This window comes from Mobula hypostoma, chromosome 6 (genome assembly GCF_963921235.1).
Source record: "Mobula hypostoma chromosome 6, sMobHyp1.1, whole genome shotgun sequence".
Lineage (NCBI taxonomy): Eukaryota > Metazoa > Chordata > Chondrichthyes > Myliobatiformes > Myliobatidae > Mobula > Mobula hypostoma.
The window spans coordinates 170,398,928-170,415,990 of record NC_086102.1 but is presented as its reverse complement, the minus strand read 5'-3'; the positions used below and the strand labels follow the sequence as shown (position 1 = coordinate 170,415,990).

The following is a 17,063-nucleotide window of genomic DNA, read 5'->3' as shown; positions in this document are numbered from 1 at the left end:
ATAAGCAAAATAGGGATAAATCATTAACTCTCGATTAACAAATACCTGTAAACGTAACGTCTAGGCAAGCCCTTTACCGGCGTTGATTTAAACGTTGCTTATATATAACAATCCAAATATCACGCTGATTACTATGTTACGGTTTCTAGTTGTTTTATTGCGCTACACTGTTTCTTAGCAACCCAGCGACGGCACAGATGATTTGACCACGCTCTGCCCTTATTCAACAAACTGATGCATCTTGACGTAATCAAACCCAGTGATTTGATCATAAACGGCTTGAGCAAATTTATATTAAGCACTTTAGACGGATGATCTGTCGTCGTTTTAACCGAGAACAACAACAGACTTTTGTTTTTGATTTACTATTTTACATTTTGAAAATAAAGAGTAAAAATCCCTCCGTATCAACGACACACATCGTGTATCCCGTCTCTTTAAATCACATACGGATGCATCGTGTTCACAGGGAAGCAGACTTCTTTATCCACTGATTACATGTGATCATTGAGTTGATTTTTGCTAGGACGAATGTTGAGCAGATGGATTGTGGTTACAAAAAGTGTTTGGCGACAACAGGTGGGCTAGGTCCGCAGGGAATGCCTTATTCTAGCATCTCATTAACAGGCATCTGATTTACACTAAATTGACAATGATTTGGCTTTCGCTTTTAATCCATTTTCAATGTTAACGAAGTTATTTCCATAAGGCGTCAAAATCCCTCTTCTTGGTCAATACTATCATTTTTAACCTCATTGTTAAATATATCCAGTCCCCTCCTCCGCCATTTTGCATAAAATAACATTTAATCTGATTGAAAGGCTACTCGTAATGCTCAGACCGTAATTGTGTATATACAATGCAAAATTCGAGGAATCGGATGTGGTTCAGTGCGTCGACAAACGCTAGAAGGCGCAATGTGGCCACTCCTTGGCGCAGCGGGGCTGCAAATCTCAGCGATTGGGATTTGCGTTTGGGGTATTTTCACCATTGTTCTGAGATAAGAGTTTCTTAAAACAAGGAACCGTTCTCTTCTCATCACTGGAGATCTTTTGCTGTTGTTTGGTGACTCTCCGCGATCTTTGCTGAGGCTTTCCAGCCGACCGATATAAAATGTATATAATCCGACGGCTGGTGTTACTGGCTCCTCCCGGCCCCTTGTCATTGGGATAATTTCCATCGAAGGCTTTGCAGCAGTCGTTATATTGAAACACTTTATTCGCCATTCATGTACGGCTCATCGGGAAGAGTGATTAATTGAAGCAGCTTTGGATCTAAGTTGTGGTCTGAAGGAGCTGTCACTAGTGGCAATGCATTGAGCCGAGCCCATGTGTAATCTATTGTTGTTGGTATTGTGATGCTGTTGCTGGAGAGAGGAGGGCGCCTTTGAACAATAGAGGACAAATGCAGAGACTTTTAGTCGAGCACAGCTTTCTCCAAAACACCGACACCTAACAGCAGCAGACAGCCAGCAGTGAATATGAAGCTCAGTCTGTAGTAGAAGTGGATGTAGTTCTTTTGTATTTTCTGCATTGGGCGAACGATGAATTCCGCAGAAGAGACGGACGAGTGCGTCAACGATGGTGACATCGCAGCATTTTTCAAGACAGGTAGGGGGATACGATTTGGGAAAAAGGTTAGGGGTTGTGAGGATGGTTGAGAAGTGGTTATTGGTCCCGATTATTGCATACAGCAGTATGCCCAGTATTACTACTGCATTTCACGAGTTAGTGTGGCCGCTGTTTGGCCGACTCGACTGTAGCGTTCATGCTCGTGAACATTAAACAATGAAACGGTTTCGGGATATCGGATGCTGTTGAATCAAATTTTGAGCAACATGCCTGACATCTGTCATCCAGACAACTAGCATTCGCACTTCAAGTATTCTGACTTTTTTTAAAGATTAGAGTGATTGATAGCATATTATCAGTGTAAAAAGAAGAGCATTTCTGATGTCTTGGCGTAATATCACTGCACAGCTGCCAGGCCAAGTCTGTGGACTCAGCTCAATGGCGCTTTGTGCCTCCAAGGAAGTCAAAATTACATCCTTTGAATTTTTGACAAATTATTATCTTGTGCAAAATCACACGCGAGGGGAGATTTAACCAATGAATTATCTCCAACTCGGAAAATGCTCAGTTTCCTGTCAGGATTGCAAGGATGCATTGTAGTTGTTTCCCCAAATAATATAAAAGTATATCGACTTTAGTTTAATAAATGCAACAATTTTGGTGCAGCAATTTCAAGTTATATGTAAGATATATGATACACCGTTTCGAGAACTGCCATGGAGCTGCACCTCAAATATCCATTACAGTATTAGCTCTACACACGCAAGTGAGATCTGTGCTAAAACCAGCGGGTCCGCCCTCGCTACTCATTTGTGGCTGTGCTGTGTTATAGAAACATTACAATTTTATCAACTTTCAATTATCCTCAGCGGATGAATTGGATTGCGAGGATTATTTTTCCCATCTACAAAATGGTAACGTTGAAGCAAGCTTGTGCGGACACATCAACACATTCTCCCGCCTGTTAACACTACTCTAATATAACTGCGATGACATCATAATTATGGGCAACAATATATCACCATTTATTACACAAGAATATAACCACTTTAGTTGATGAATTATCTTCAGTTGTTTCTTTCTAACCAGAAATGCTTTCAATCCAGGCCAGGAGATTCTGGTACCTTGGGGTGGAGGTGAAGGTCATTCGGTGACATTCTCTTTTCCCCACCTCGCCAGATGTTGTATTCGTGATGTAATCGATTTTTCTGCATTTTAAAAAATAACAGCAGTTCCAAATTTAGCTTTGTGCTTCAAATAATTACTTCCTTATGTTTTTTCTCCCCCATGATAGTCCAGGGTCAGGTGTGATAGTTGACAAGTAGCAAGCCGATTTTATCTTTATCTGTTATAGTCAATGGATGCACAGCTGTTGTTCCTAGGCGTGTAAATGGTTAAAGGTAACAAATATTCAGGAGAGATTCGTGTCTGATATTGTCATATTCTGTTACTTTAAAATCTTATAAAGAGTCTCCAACTGAATTAATGAAATGACAGCTTGGTGCATTTATTTCAACTTTGAAACTTTGAGTGTAGTGTGTTCTTGAATTTAGAGCTCTAGATTGATTTGCATTTAGACTGTTAACTATCTGCCAGTCATACTTGAGATCTCCTGCCACCATCAATGATTATTCAACCGTTCATTTCTTGCATATTAGCTTGGTTGGAATTATTACACCACTAATCAGCTATTGTAAGTTATTTTTAGTTAGCTATGGGTGATCATGAAGCTGGAGTAGAGTTACTTCACTGCTAGTATTAGGATGGAAAAAGGAACTAAGAAAAGAATAAGATCTATCTTTTATAGCACCTATGCTTATGACACCAAATACAAATTAAAGTCATGGATAATTTCTTAGTCTGTTTTGTCTGATAAAATTTGAAAACATCAATTGCAGTGGCTGAAAATTAGGCATTGCCTTCAATGCATAATGAAAATAGATCCAGTGTCCTTGTGGAGTAATGATCAGACACAGGCACTGGCAGAAATTTGCTTCATTGCATTAGTCAACACCTGCTTGCAGTTAGCTAAAACAAATGGGCATGGGTGTATTTTATTAATGCTTTAATTATTAAAATAATATTTAGTTTTAATTTCGGTAATTGCAGTCATTGTCATAGTGTACCTCTAAGAAAGTTGTTTATTGTTTATGAGTCTTACAACATTTAAAACTTATTTTCATTCAGGTTAGTTTAAGCAAATATGTTTCACATTTCAAAGTGATGTGCAGCAGTCAAAGTTTAAAAAAAGACTTTCTATGTTAAACATGTAAAAATATAACATACTTTTAGCATTTACTTCCTGACTTACTGTAGCCACGCATATCCTTTTATTTACTCAAAAATATTATACTATCAATATCAGTTAACTTGTAATTGCGGATATTTACTATGTAACATTTATTTTATGTGACTATGATTATATCTCATGTTCTAGTGTTTATTTATTGTTGTCACATGTACTGGATGGCATCCATACAGGTCATTTCAACCATCAATACATCGAGGTTGCACAAAGGTAAAACAATAACAGAATGCAGAATATAGTGTTACAGTGACAGCAAAAGAGTAGTGCAGACAATTAGGTGCAAGGCCTCAATAAAGTAGACTGTGAGTCAAAGTCTATGTTGGAGGGGGTGATGAGAGAACATCTGGAATGGAAGGGGTCTTTGATTATGTTGGCTGCTTTACTGAGGCAGTGAGAAGTGTGGGCACAAGTACAGCTGGTTTCTGTGGTGTACTGAGTTGTCCACCACTCTGCAGTTTCTTGCGGTCTTGGGCGGAGCTGTTCCCATACCAAACTATGATGCATCCAGATCAGTGGTGCAAGCAATTTTTTAAAAGGACAGCAAACAAGTCTAGCCCCATGCCACACATATGGCCCTTTAGGGTGATACATAATTTTCATTTTTGGAGGGACTTTCACACCCAAATTTCTTCCCTCCATATGCGGTAGCAGAAGGAGTCTAGATTATGGTCCTTCCTGACAGAGACTTTGCATTGGCTGCACTGAATTTCAGTGCATCCCTCAGAATCAGAATCAGAATCAGGTTTATTATCACCAGCATGTGATGTGAAATTTGTTAACTTAGCAGCAGCAGTTCAATGCAATACATAATCTAGGAGAGAAAAAAATAATAAATAAAAATTTAAAAAATAAACAAGTAAATCAATTACATATTGAATAGATTTAAAAAATGTGCAGAAACAGAAATACTGTATATTTAAAAAAAAGTGAGGTAGTGTCCTAAGATTCTATGTCCATTTAGGAATCAGATGGCAGAGGGGAAGAAGCTGTTCCGGAATTGTTGAGTGTGTGCCTTCAGGCTTCTGTATCTCCTACCTGCTGGTTACAGCGAGAAAAGCGCATGCCCTGGGTGCTGGAGGTCCCTAATAATGGATGCTACCTTTTTGAGACACCGCTCACTGAAGATGTCCTGGGTACTTTGTAGGCTAGTACCCAAGATGGAGTTGACTAGTTTTACAACCTTCTACAGCTTCTGTCAGTCCTGTGCAGTAGCCCCTCCATACCAGACAGTGATGTGGTCTGTCAGAATGCTCTCCACGGTACAATTATAGAAGTTTTTGAGTGTATTTGTTGACATGCCAAATCTCTTCAAACTCCGAATAAAGTATAGCGGCTGTCTTGCCTTCTTTATAACTATGTCGATATGTTGGGACCAAGTTAGATCCTCAGAGATCTTGACACCCAGGAACTTGAAGCTGCTCACTCTCTCCACTTCTGATCCCTCTATGAGGATTGGTATGTGTTCCTTTGTCTTACCCTTCCTGAAGTCCACAGTCATCTCTTTAGTCTTACTGACGTTGAGTGCCAAGTTGTTGCTGCGGCACCACTCTACTAGTTGGCATATCACACTCCTTTTTTGTCACCACCTGAGACTCTACCAACAACGGTTGTATCATCAGCAAATTTATAGATGGTATTTGAGCAACATGTACTCTTGCAACCTGGACTGTGCCAGTTTGCATTATACCCATACTGACATCTTGCTATGCTGGAAATTGTGCCAAGGATATGGAGAGTCTGCAGAGAGATGATACACTTAGTGGTCACTTTATTGGTTACAGGAGTGCACCTCCGGTGTGCTCTTCTGCTGCTGTAGCCCATCCAGTTCAAGGTTCAAAGTGTTGTTCTTTCACACCATTGTTGTAACACATGGTTATCTGAGGTACTGTTACTTTTCTGTCAGCTTGAACCAATCTGGCCACTCTCCTCTGACCTATTTCATTAACAAGGCATTTTCACCTACAGAACTACCATGCACAGATACTTGTGTGTGAAGATCCCAGGAGATCAGCAGTTTTTGAGATACTCAAACCACCCCATCCGGCATCAATGCATACTACAGTCAAAATCACCTAGACCACATTTTTTCCCCATTCTCATGTTTGGTTTGAACAAGAAATAAACCTCTTGACCATGTCTGCATGCTTTTATGCATTGAGATGCTGCCAAATGATGGACAGATTTGATATTAACAAGCGTGTGTACAGATGTACCTAATAAAGTAGCCATTCAATGTAGATATATTAAATGATTGGGAAAGGGTCTGTCAGATGGAGTACAATATTGGTAAATGTGAGATCATCCATTGTGGAAGGAAAAATAGGGGATTATTGTTTGAATGGTGAAAGACTGTAGCATGCTATTGTCTGGAGGACTTGGGAGTGCTTGTGCATGAATCATGAAAGGTCAGTTTCCAGGTGCAACAGACTGTCAAGGGAAATCATTGAATTTAAGATCATGCTGCAACTGTGCAGGGTATTAGTGAGGCCACACCTGGAGTACTACATGCAATACTGGTCTTCTTACTTGAGAAAAAAAAATTACAGGCTTTGGCAGTAGTCCAGAAAAGGTTCACCAAGTCAATTCCAGAGATGGAGTTAGCCTGTGAGGAGTGATTGAGTCACCTGGGACCATACTCAGGTGACTCAATCACTACTCATAGGCTGACTCCATCTCTGAAATCAACTTGTAATTTAAAAGAATGAGAGGGGATTTTAGAAACACATAAAATTATGAAAGAAGTAGACCAGCTAGAGTTAGGAAAGTTGTTTCCTCTGAAAAGTGAGACTAGAACTACAGGACATAGCCTCAAAATTCAAGAGAGTAGATTAGGAGGAACTGCTTTTCCCCGAGAGTACTGAATCTGTTGAATTCTCAGCCCAGTGAAGCAGTAGAGGTTACCTCTCTAACTGTATTTAAGACACAGTTAGATAGATTTTGCATAGTAGGGCAATTAAGAGTTATGGGGAAAAGGAATGTAGGTGGAGCTGAGTCGGTGGTCAGATCACCCATGATCTTACTGAATGGCAAAGCAGGCTTGACAGGCCAGATGGCCTACTCCTGATCCTATTTCTCATGTTCAGATTTATATTTACAGTATGTTTAAATTGAGTTGGATGGAAATCTAAAAAGAAACTTCTGTTTCCAGAAAGGAGATTTTGTTTTGAGTAGATAATTAGAAGATTGTTTGGTGGATTCCCCTAGTGCGTTTTGCAAAATAGCAAATGGCAAATATTACAACCAGCAAACAAGTACTGGGTAATGGAACTGAGGCAGGTAGTGCTAAGGGAGCAGGGAGTCTGCAGAAGGGCATAAACAGATTCAGAGAATGGGCGGAGAATGGGCAAAGAAATGGCAAATAGACTCTAGTGCAGGGAAATGTATGGTCATGCACTTTGGTAGAAGGAATAAAAGCATAGACTATTTTCTAAACATGGTAAAATACAGAAATCAGAGGTGTGAAGGGAGTTAGGAGTCCTCAAGCAGGATTCCTTAAAGGTTAACTTGCATGCTGAGCCAGTTGAAAAGAAGACAAATGCAATACTAACATTCATTTGAACAGGACTAGAATATAATGGAATGTAGTTGGCTATATGAAATATAATTAGTTTTTTTAAATAGGCAGATTTCACTGTCAGCATTGTAGACTAAAATAAGTCATCAATAATTACCATAAAACATAGGAGCAGAATTAGCAATTTGGCCCATCAAGTCTGCTCTGCCATTCTATCATGGCTGATTTATTTTCCCTCTCAACACCATTTTCCTGTTTTCTCACTGACCTCATAACGTTTCATGGAAGGAAAGCACAATCTTGTTGGAAGATTTTTTTTGTGGGGGTGTCTTTCTCATTCTCTTGTTCTTGACTTATTTCTACCTGACACTGTACATTGAAATTACCCAGTACTGCTCCAAGTGACTTTTAAAGTTCTCTTGAACTTTTCTCCAATATGTTGCTTTACCCTTTGTATAGTTTTTAAGAGTTCTTATTTGCTCTGGCACAGATGGCCTAAGAGCAAGCACTGCAGATTCTGGCGAGGTCTCCATTGATGCACTTTTATTGAATGGATCACACAGGATCTTCAATTTTACATCCAAGTGATGTAATGCTTGCTGCTTTCAAAAATCATTTACAGTACCTTCCTTAATTCAGAATTTGGCATATTGTGAAGCTCAAAATCTAGTTTGAGAAATTGATAATCTAAAGAAAGGATATGATGTAATCTGGTCAAGAAGATGCCAGGTTGTGATGCCCATCAGTATTGTGGCTCAGGCTTAGTTGTTCTGTTTAGTTTTGTAGGGATGGTTTTGGGTACGGAGAGGGAAGTTAAGGTTCAGGTTAGGGTTTAGGGCAGGGACGAAGGGGAGTTAGAGGTCAGTATAGGCAGATATTCGAGTCCAGATCAGAGTGCTCCTCGGTTGAACATCAACACTACTGGAAGTCATGATGCAGGCACTAAGGAAACCAGTGATCCCCAGGTCAGAAACTGGTTCCAATTTGGAAATCCATACAGGTACAGGTAGGAGTCGCAAGGGCCAGTGACCTCCAGATTAGAGATTTGTGCGAATCCAGAGTTCAAAGTCCATGCAAGTCCGGAAGTAGAGGCCCGAAGGTCAAACCTGGTGAAGTTGGGAGGGCAAAGTTGAAGGTTGAAAGCCGAAGGTAGAGGCCAGAAGGAGTCACAATAGGTTTCTGGAGTCGGTGGTCTGTTTGAGTCTAGACGTCAAGGCCCAAAGCTCAAACCCATGAAGGGCATCCTAGGGTGAGATGTGAAGTTGGAGGTGTGATGTCTGTGAGTCTGAGAATCTGAGGACAAGGTCTGAAGGCACAGAGATGGCCTGTCCTGGAGTTGGAAGCCTGTTTAGGTTCGTGATTGGGTGGATTGGAGGGATTGGAAAGGATCTTGTTTTGTTGATGTTGCTGCTGCTGCTTGTGTTTTTCTGTCGAACATTGTGGGCATGCTTTGTTGGCACCAGAATGTGTGGCAACACTGCAGGCTGCTTTTTAATGCAAATAACACATTTCACTGTATGTTTCAATGTACATGTGATAAGTAAATCCGAATCTGGGAGTATGAAAATTCTCGTGTGTTAAATCATTTTATTGAATTTATTTGCAGTCATCTGCTTAGCCTTATTTTGAATACTGTTTGTTACCCATGCTGGGGTCATAGCTACAGCCGGTAAGGCAATTGAACTGCAAATGAGTTTCTCTGGCTCTTTTAATACCTTTTACACCATTCAACAGGTGTGGCTGCCATTTTCAGATGAATTCTTCATAAGCTTCTATGACCTTCTGCTGAGGACATTGTTAAGAATAGCTCATATTCAACTATCATTTTCCCTACTTTTATTGGATAGCATCAGAAACTTATAAAGCAGTATATGACCAAGGAATTGATTGTAGACTTCAGGAAGTTAAACATGCACCAGTCCTCATTGAGGGATCAGAAGTGGAAAGGGTGAGTAGTTTCAAGTCCCTGGCTATCAACATCTTTGAAGATCTAACCTGGGCCTAACATAATGATGTAATTACAAAAAAGGCACAACAGCAGCTGTAGTTCATTAGGAGTTTGAGGAGGCTTGGTATGCCACTGAAGACTGTACCAAATTTCTTCAGATGTACTATGGAGAGCATTATACCTGTTGCATCATCATCTAGTATGGAGGGGCCATTGCACAGGATCGGAAGAAGTGGCAGAAAGTTGCAGATGCAGCCAGCTTCATCGTGGGCACTAGCTTCCCCGGCATTGACTACATTTTCAAAAGGCGATGCCTCAAAAAGGCTGCATCCATCATTAAAGACATTCATCACCCATGATGTGCCCTCTCCTCGTTGCTACCATCAAGGAGGAGGTACAGGAATCAAAATCAGGTTTAATATCACTGGCATATGATGTGAAATTTGTTAACTTTGTGGAAGCAGTACAATGCAAAACATAATAATAGAGAGAAAAATGAATTACAGTAAGTATATATGTATTAAATAGATTAATTAAGTAGTGCAAAAAATAGAAATAAAAAAAGTCGTGACGTAGTATTAATGGTTCAATGTCCATTCAGAAATTGGATGGCAGAAGAGAAGAAGCTGTACCTGAATTGTTGAGTGTGTGCCTTCGGGCTTCGGTACCTCCTTTCTGATGGTAATAATGAGAAGAGAACATGTCCTGGCCGATGGTGCCACCTTTTTGAGGCACTGCTGCTTGAAGATGCTCTGGACACTACCGATGCTAGTGCTCATGATGGAGCTGACTAAGTTTACAGCTCTCTGCATGTTACTTCAATCCGGTGAAGTAGCCCTCCCTCCCCATGCCAGACAGTGGTACAGCCAGTTAGAATGATCTCCACGGTACATCTGTAGAAATTTGCAAGTGCTTTTGGTGACATACCAAATCGCCTCAAACTCCTGATGAAATATAGCAGCTGTCTTGCCTTCCTTATGGCTGCATCAATATGTTGGTCAGGTTAGGTCCTCAGAGATATTAACAGACAGGAACCTGAAATTTCTTACTCTCTCCACTTCTGATCCCTTTATGAGGATTGGTATATGTTATCTCTTACCCTTTCTAAAATCCACAATCGGTTTTTTGGTCTTACTGACATTGAGTACAAGGTTGTTACTGCAATACCTTTCAACTAGCTGGTATATCTTGCTTCTGTTATGTCATAAGACCGTAAGACATAGGAGTAGAATTAGGCCATTCAGCCCATTAAGTCTGCTTCAACATTCCATCATGGCTGATCCCAGATCTAACTCAACCCTATACACATGCCTTCTCGTCATGTCCTTTGATGCCCTGACCGATTGGGAAACCATCAATTTCCGCCTTAAATATACTCGCTGACTTGGCCTCCACCACAGTCTGCGGCAGAACATTCAACAGATTCACTACTCTCAGGGTAAAAAAAAAATCCCCCTTACCTCTGTTCTAAAAGGTCGCCCCTCAATTCTGAGGCTGTGCCCTGTAGTTCTGGACACCAACAAAATCAACAAACTCATTCGTAAGGCCAATGATGTTGTGGGTATGGAACTGGACTCTCTGATGGTGGTGTCTGAAAAGAGGATGCTGTCCAAGTTGCATGCCTTCTCGGACAATGTTTCCCATCCACTACATAATGTACTGGTTGGGCACAGGAGTACATTCAGCCAGAGACTCGTTCCATCGAGATGCAACACAGAGCGTCATAGGAAGTCATTCCTGCCTGTGGCCATCAAACTTTACAACTCCTCCCTTGGAGGGTCAGACACCCTGAGCCAATAGGCTGGTCCTGGACTTATTTCCTGGCATAATTTACATATTACTATTTAATTATTTATGATTTTATTACTATTTAATTATTTATGGTGCAACTGTAACGAAAACCAATTTCCCACGGGATCAATAAAGTATGACTATGACTATATCCCCACCATAGGAAATGTCCTCTCGTCACCATCTGTGATACTGCCAATAATTACATTTGAGTTGTGCCTAGCCACACAGTCATGGGTGTAGAGAGAGTAGAACAATCGGCTAAGCACACATCCCTGAGGTGTGCTAGTGTTGATTGTCAGCAAGGTGGAGATGTTATTTCCAATCCACAAGATTGTAGTTTTCTGGTTAGGAAGTCAAGGCTCCAGTTGCAGAGGCCCAGGTTCTGGAGTTTTTTGATCATAACTGAAGAAATGATGGTGTTAAACGTTGAGCTGTAGTCAGTAAACAGCATCATGACCGAGGTGTTTGTATTGCCCAGGTGATCCAAGGCCATGTGAGGAACAATGAGTTCGTGTCCACTGTAGGCCTATTGTGGTGATAGGCAAATTGCAGTGGGTCCTGGTCCTTACTGAAGAGGAGTTGAATCTAGCCATGAGCAACCTCTCAAAGAACTTCATCACTGTAGATGTGAGTGCTGTTGGATGATAATCATTAAGGCAGCTCAACCTGCTCTCCTTGGGCACTGGTATAGTTGTTGCCCTTTTGAAGCAGGAGGGAGCTGCAGTAACGAGATATAGAAAATGTCTCTGAACACCCCCACAAGTTGGTTGGCACAGGTTTTCAGAGCCTTACCAGTTGCTCCATTGGGGTGTGCGAGGGTTCATCCTCTTAAAGGACAGCTGGACATCGGCCTCTGAGACAGAGATCACAGGGTCACCGGATGCAGCAGGGATCCTCATAGCTGTAGTCTTATTCTCCCTTTCAAAGCGAGCATAAAGGCGTTGAGCTCATCTGGGAGCGAAGCATCGCTGCTATTCATGATGCTGAGTTTCGCTTTGTAGGAAGTAATGGCCTGCAAACCCTGCCAGAGTTGACGTGTATCCGGTGTTGCCTCCAACCTCACTCGGAACTGTTCCTTTGCACTTGAAATAGCCCTCTACAAGTCATGCCTGGTTTTCTTGTACAGATCTGGGTGGTCACAGACATATCCCCCAGCAGACGACGAACCTGGTTCATCCATGGGTTTTGATTTGGGTTTGCATAGTAAGTACTCGTAGGCACACACTTAGGTTTTAATGAAGCCAGTGACAGCTGTGGTGCACTCGTTCAGTATCGAAGATGACTCTGTGAATACAGTCCAATCCACCAATTCAAAGCAGTCCTGTGAGTGCTCATGTAAGTGCTCACGCGCCTCCCTTGTTCATGGTTTCTTGGTTCTCATTACTGGTGCTGCGGACTTCAGTCTCTGCCTATAATTAGGGAGTAGAAGTACATCCAGGTGATCAGACTTTCCAATGTGTGGGCGTGGTATAGCACGGTATGCACTTTTGATGGTGGTGTAACAGTGGTACATTGTGCTGTTTCCTCCGGTACTACAAGTGAATTGTTGGTAATCATTACTTAGAGATTTTTTTCAGGCTAGCCTGGTTAAAAAGCCCCCAAGTGAAAGGGAAGGCATCAGGGTGTGCTGTTTCATTCCTATTGATTGCATCGCTCAGTTCATCTAGAGCCTGTTTTTCACTAGCCTTAGGTGGAACGTACATTGCTACCAAGATGATTGCTGAAATCTCCCGTGGCAGGTAAAATGGATGACACTTGATTGGGAGGTGTTCCAGGAGTAGGACAGCACTACTACATTTGTACACCATGAGGAGTTGATCATGAAGCACACTCCTCCTCCTCTGCCCTTTAAATACTCAACAGTCCTATCTTAGCAGTGTATTGTGAATCCATCATTCTGAATCAGTGCACCCGAAATGGAAGGGGTGAACCAAAATTCAGTGAAAGAAAAGATGGAAGTGGTCCCAATGTCCCTCTGGTACAACACCCTAGTTCGGAGATCTTCAATTTTATTTATCACAGACTGTACATTTGCCGGGAAGATGGTCAGTATTGGGTATGCGCTCAAAATTTTAGGAACAGCTTCTTCTCATCCACCATCAGATTTCTGAATGGACACTGAACCATGAACATTACCTCACCATTGTTTTGCTCTTTCTCTCTTTTTGCACCACTCATTTAATTTTATGACATATACCAGTGACATTAAACCTATTCTGATGTTGTTTGCATAGCTTCTTGATGAAATTTTTTTTCCCTTGATTTGAACTGTTCTAGCATGCAATCTGCTGCTGTTCACTACTTAGGCTAAAAATGCAAAATAAACAGTAATGACAGAGGTATTTGCTTCAGATTCTGAAGAACAAATTAAAAAGCTTCTCAAAGTAAGTGCTGTGAAATAGGTATCATATCTGGAATGTACAGCAGTGACCTGAACACTATCCCCCAACTTGCTGCTATGTTTTAGAGCAAGGGTGGCCAACCTTTTACATTCCATGCATTAATTTTTTTACGCACAAGTTCAGATGCGCCATACAACTCTTGTACCCCCACAATTCTTGTAAAAATATGTTAATATAGAACTCCTGCGTGAAAAAATTGACACATGGAATGTAAAAGGTTGGCCACCCCATTTTAGAACAATGTATATCCACATAACAATTTCGTGCAATTTTCCAGTGTAATGAAATGAATTTGATAGATAAACAGGAAACTTCTGTTTATAATAAATGCTGAGGTAATTCTATGAAATTCTAGCCAACATACACTTAGACTTTTTAGACTTTTGAGATAGTCTTACTAGCCTATTTCACTTGGACGGGCTTAGACATCTTTCCCATTTCTTCTCAGTCCTGAAGAAGGGTCTCAACCTGATTCGTCAGCTGTTTATTCTTTTGTATAGATACTGCCTGACCTGCTGAGTTCCTCCAGCATTTTGTGTGTATTGCTGTGGATTTCTAGCATCTGCAGATTTTCCTGTGTTTGTAGTTTAATTAGCTTTATGGACATAGTAGATACTACTGGCTTATGCTCCCATCTTCTCAAGAGCTGAATTTCTTTTGCAGTTAATATCAAAGTATGGCTGTGGTTGGAATAATGACATTCTGTGAAAGCATAGCCACAAACTGTGAAGAATGGGATTACTGATCAAATCCATGACATCACCTGCTGTCAAGTGGGTAAAATGATTACTGGTATCAGAATGGATGCTGTGCTTTATGTGTCACATTTTTCTCCCTTTCGTCTGTGGCAGTAGCATTGAGTTTAATGACATTTCTCATTTTATTGAATTCACTAATCTGTTCATGATACAGGCTCAATTTTAATCCAGGGATTAGTCAATCGTAATGTGGACAGAATCTGCTAATAAACTTTTAGGCTAAACAAGTCATACCTGGATAATAATATTATTATTATTAACATAAATATCACTTATGGAGTCAACTATATAATGGAAAAATTCAAATACATATTTTTTCATATTGTTTTCATGATTTTACTATTTTTCACAAAGCACTTATTTATATTTGCAACTTGTGGTATCTGGAACACAAGATTGAGAGCAAAGACATAGAAGCTTTAAATTTTTATATAAGTGATTTTGTCAGTTTTTATTGTCCTTTTCCAGGAAAATAAAAGTAATGTCTTATTATGAAAATGAATACTTTCCTGTCAATGTGGCACTGGTTTGACAATTAATACAATACAAAGTAAAGGCAATGTGCCATGTTGACAGGAAAGTGTTCATCTTAATAGTAAAACATTACTTTTATTTATAATGTGCTTCACCAGCACTTATTGCACATTCTTAATTGCCTTCGGGAATCTGGGGATGAACCACCTTCTTGAACTGTTGAAGCAGTTCTGTGCTGTTAGGTAGATGGTTGCAGTGCTTCCAGCGATGAAGGAATGCTGGCATATTTCCAAGTCGGGGGGGGGGTCAGCAATTTGGAGAGGTACAAACAGGTTTTGATTTTTGTCCTCATTGTTTGTAGAGGTTATGAGTTTGGAATGTTCTGAGTGACTAAATGTAGTACATTTTGCAGGTGGTAGCATCCTACTCTGCTGGGAGGGATTGAATGGTGTAAATGATGGGGTGCCACTCAAGATGGCTGTTTTGTCCCAGATGGCTCAGAGCTTTTTGACAGTTAATGGCATTAAACTCAATCCAGCCAAGTGAAAAGTACTCCATCATGCTCCTAATTTGTGCCTTTTAGATGGTGGAAAGGCCATACGGTGTTAGAGTCCCAGCCTCTGACCTGCTCCTATAGACAGCATTTGGCTGACCCAGCTGAGCTTTAGGCCAATAGCGACCGTTAGGCTATTGATTGTGGAGCACTCAGTGATGTCATTACTTCCAGCTTAACATGGCTATGAATGCTTCAGTCTTTAGCCCTCATATGCAAGGCCTGTCATCACTGAAAGTCCTGCTAATGGTAGAAGTTTGGAGTCATGCAGGCTAAATTCAGAATCAGAATCAAAATCAGATTTAATATCACCGGTATATGTCGTGAAGTATGTTGTCTTTGTGGCAGCAGTACAAGGCAATACATAATAACAGAAAAAAAAACTGTGAATTACAATAAATTGCAGTCCCTCTCCCTCTCCCTCTCCCTGGCATCAAAAGTTACGGGGAGAAGGCTGGGAACTGGGGTGGAGGAGGAAATAGAATAGAAGGATCAGCCATGATTGAATGGTGGAGCAGACTCAATGGGCCAGATGGCCTAATTCTGCTCCTATGTCTTATGGTCTATATATACATATAGGCTCCTATACCTCCTTCCTGATGGTAGCAATGAGGAGGGCATTCCTGGATGATGGGGGTCCTTAATGATGGATACTGCCATTTTGAGGCATCATTCCTTGAAGATGTCCTCAAAGCTATGGTGGCTAGTGCCCATGAAGAACTGACAGAGTTCACAACCTTCTGCAGCTTCTTTCGATCCTGTGCAGTAACAACCCTCCCCCTGCCCCACCATATCAGATGGTGATGCAGCCCATTAGGATCTATAGAAATATGCGAGCGTCTTTGGTGACATACTAAATCTCCTCAAACTTCTAATGAAATATAGCCACTGCTGTGCCTTCTTTATAGCTGCATCAATATATTGGGCCCAGGATAGACCCTCAGAGGTGTTGACACCTAGGAATGTGAAATTACTCCCCTTTCCACATCTAATCCCTCTAAAGGGACTGGTGTATAGAAACATAGAAAACCTACAGCACAATACAGGCCTTTCGGCCCACGATGCTGTGTTGAACATGTACCTATTTTAGAAATTACCTTGGGTTACCCATAGCCTTCTATTTTTCTCAGCTCCATGCACCTATCCAGGAGTCTTAAAAGACCCTATCGCACCTGTCTCCACCAACATCGCCGGTAGCCCATTCCACGCTCTCACCACCCTCTGCGTAAAAAAAACATGCCCTGACATCTCCTCTGTACCTACTTCCAAGCACCTTAAAACTGTGCCCTCTTGTGTTAGCCATTTCAGCCCTGGGAAAAAGCCTCTGACTATCCACACGATCAATGCCTCTCATCATCTTATACACCTCTGTCAGGTCACTTCTCATCCTCAATCACTCCAAGGAGAAAAGACCAAGTTCCCTCAGCCTTTTCTCAGAAGGCATGCTCTCCAATCCAAGCAACGTCCTTGTGAATCTCCTCTGCACCCTTTCTGTAGTTTCTACATCCTTCCTGTAGTGAGGCAACCAGAAATGAGCACAGTACTCCAAGTGGGGCCTGACCAGGGTCCTATAAAGCTGTAACATTACCTCTCGGCTCTTAAGCTCAATTCTGTGGTGGATGAAGGCCAATGCACCGTATGCCTTCTTAACCACAGAGTCAACCTGCATACCAGCTTTGAGTCAGGACCCCAAGATCCCTCTGATCCTCCAAACTGCCAAGAGTCTTATCATTAAAACTAT

The 17,063-nt window shown here is 41.2% G+C and overlaps 1 protein-coding gene across 3 annotated transcripts in view; it reads left to right on the top strand.

Moving 5' to 3' along the window:
* Positions 1-975: 975 nt before the first annotated feature.
* kalrna (kalirin RhoGEF kinase a) overlaps positions 976-17,063 on the top strand; it is a 747,932-nt gene continuing 731,844 nt past the window's right edge. For all 3 annotated transcript variants that reach the window (XM_063052247.1, XM_063052242.1, XM_063052244.1), the window contains exon 1: positions 976-1,610. In XM_063052247.1, the coding sequence (XP_062908317.1) occupies positions 1,544-1,610 (67 nt within the window). In that variant the 5' untranslated portion in view covers positions 976-1,543. The remainder of the gene's footprint in view (positions 1,611-17,063) is intronic.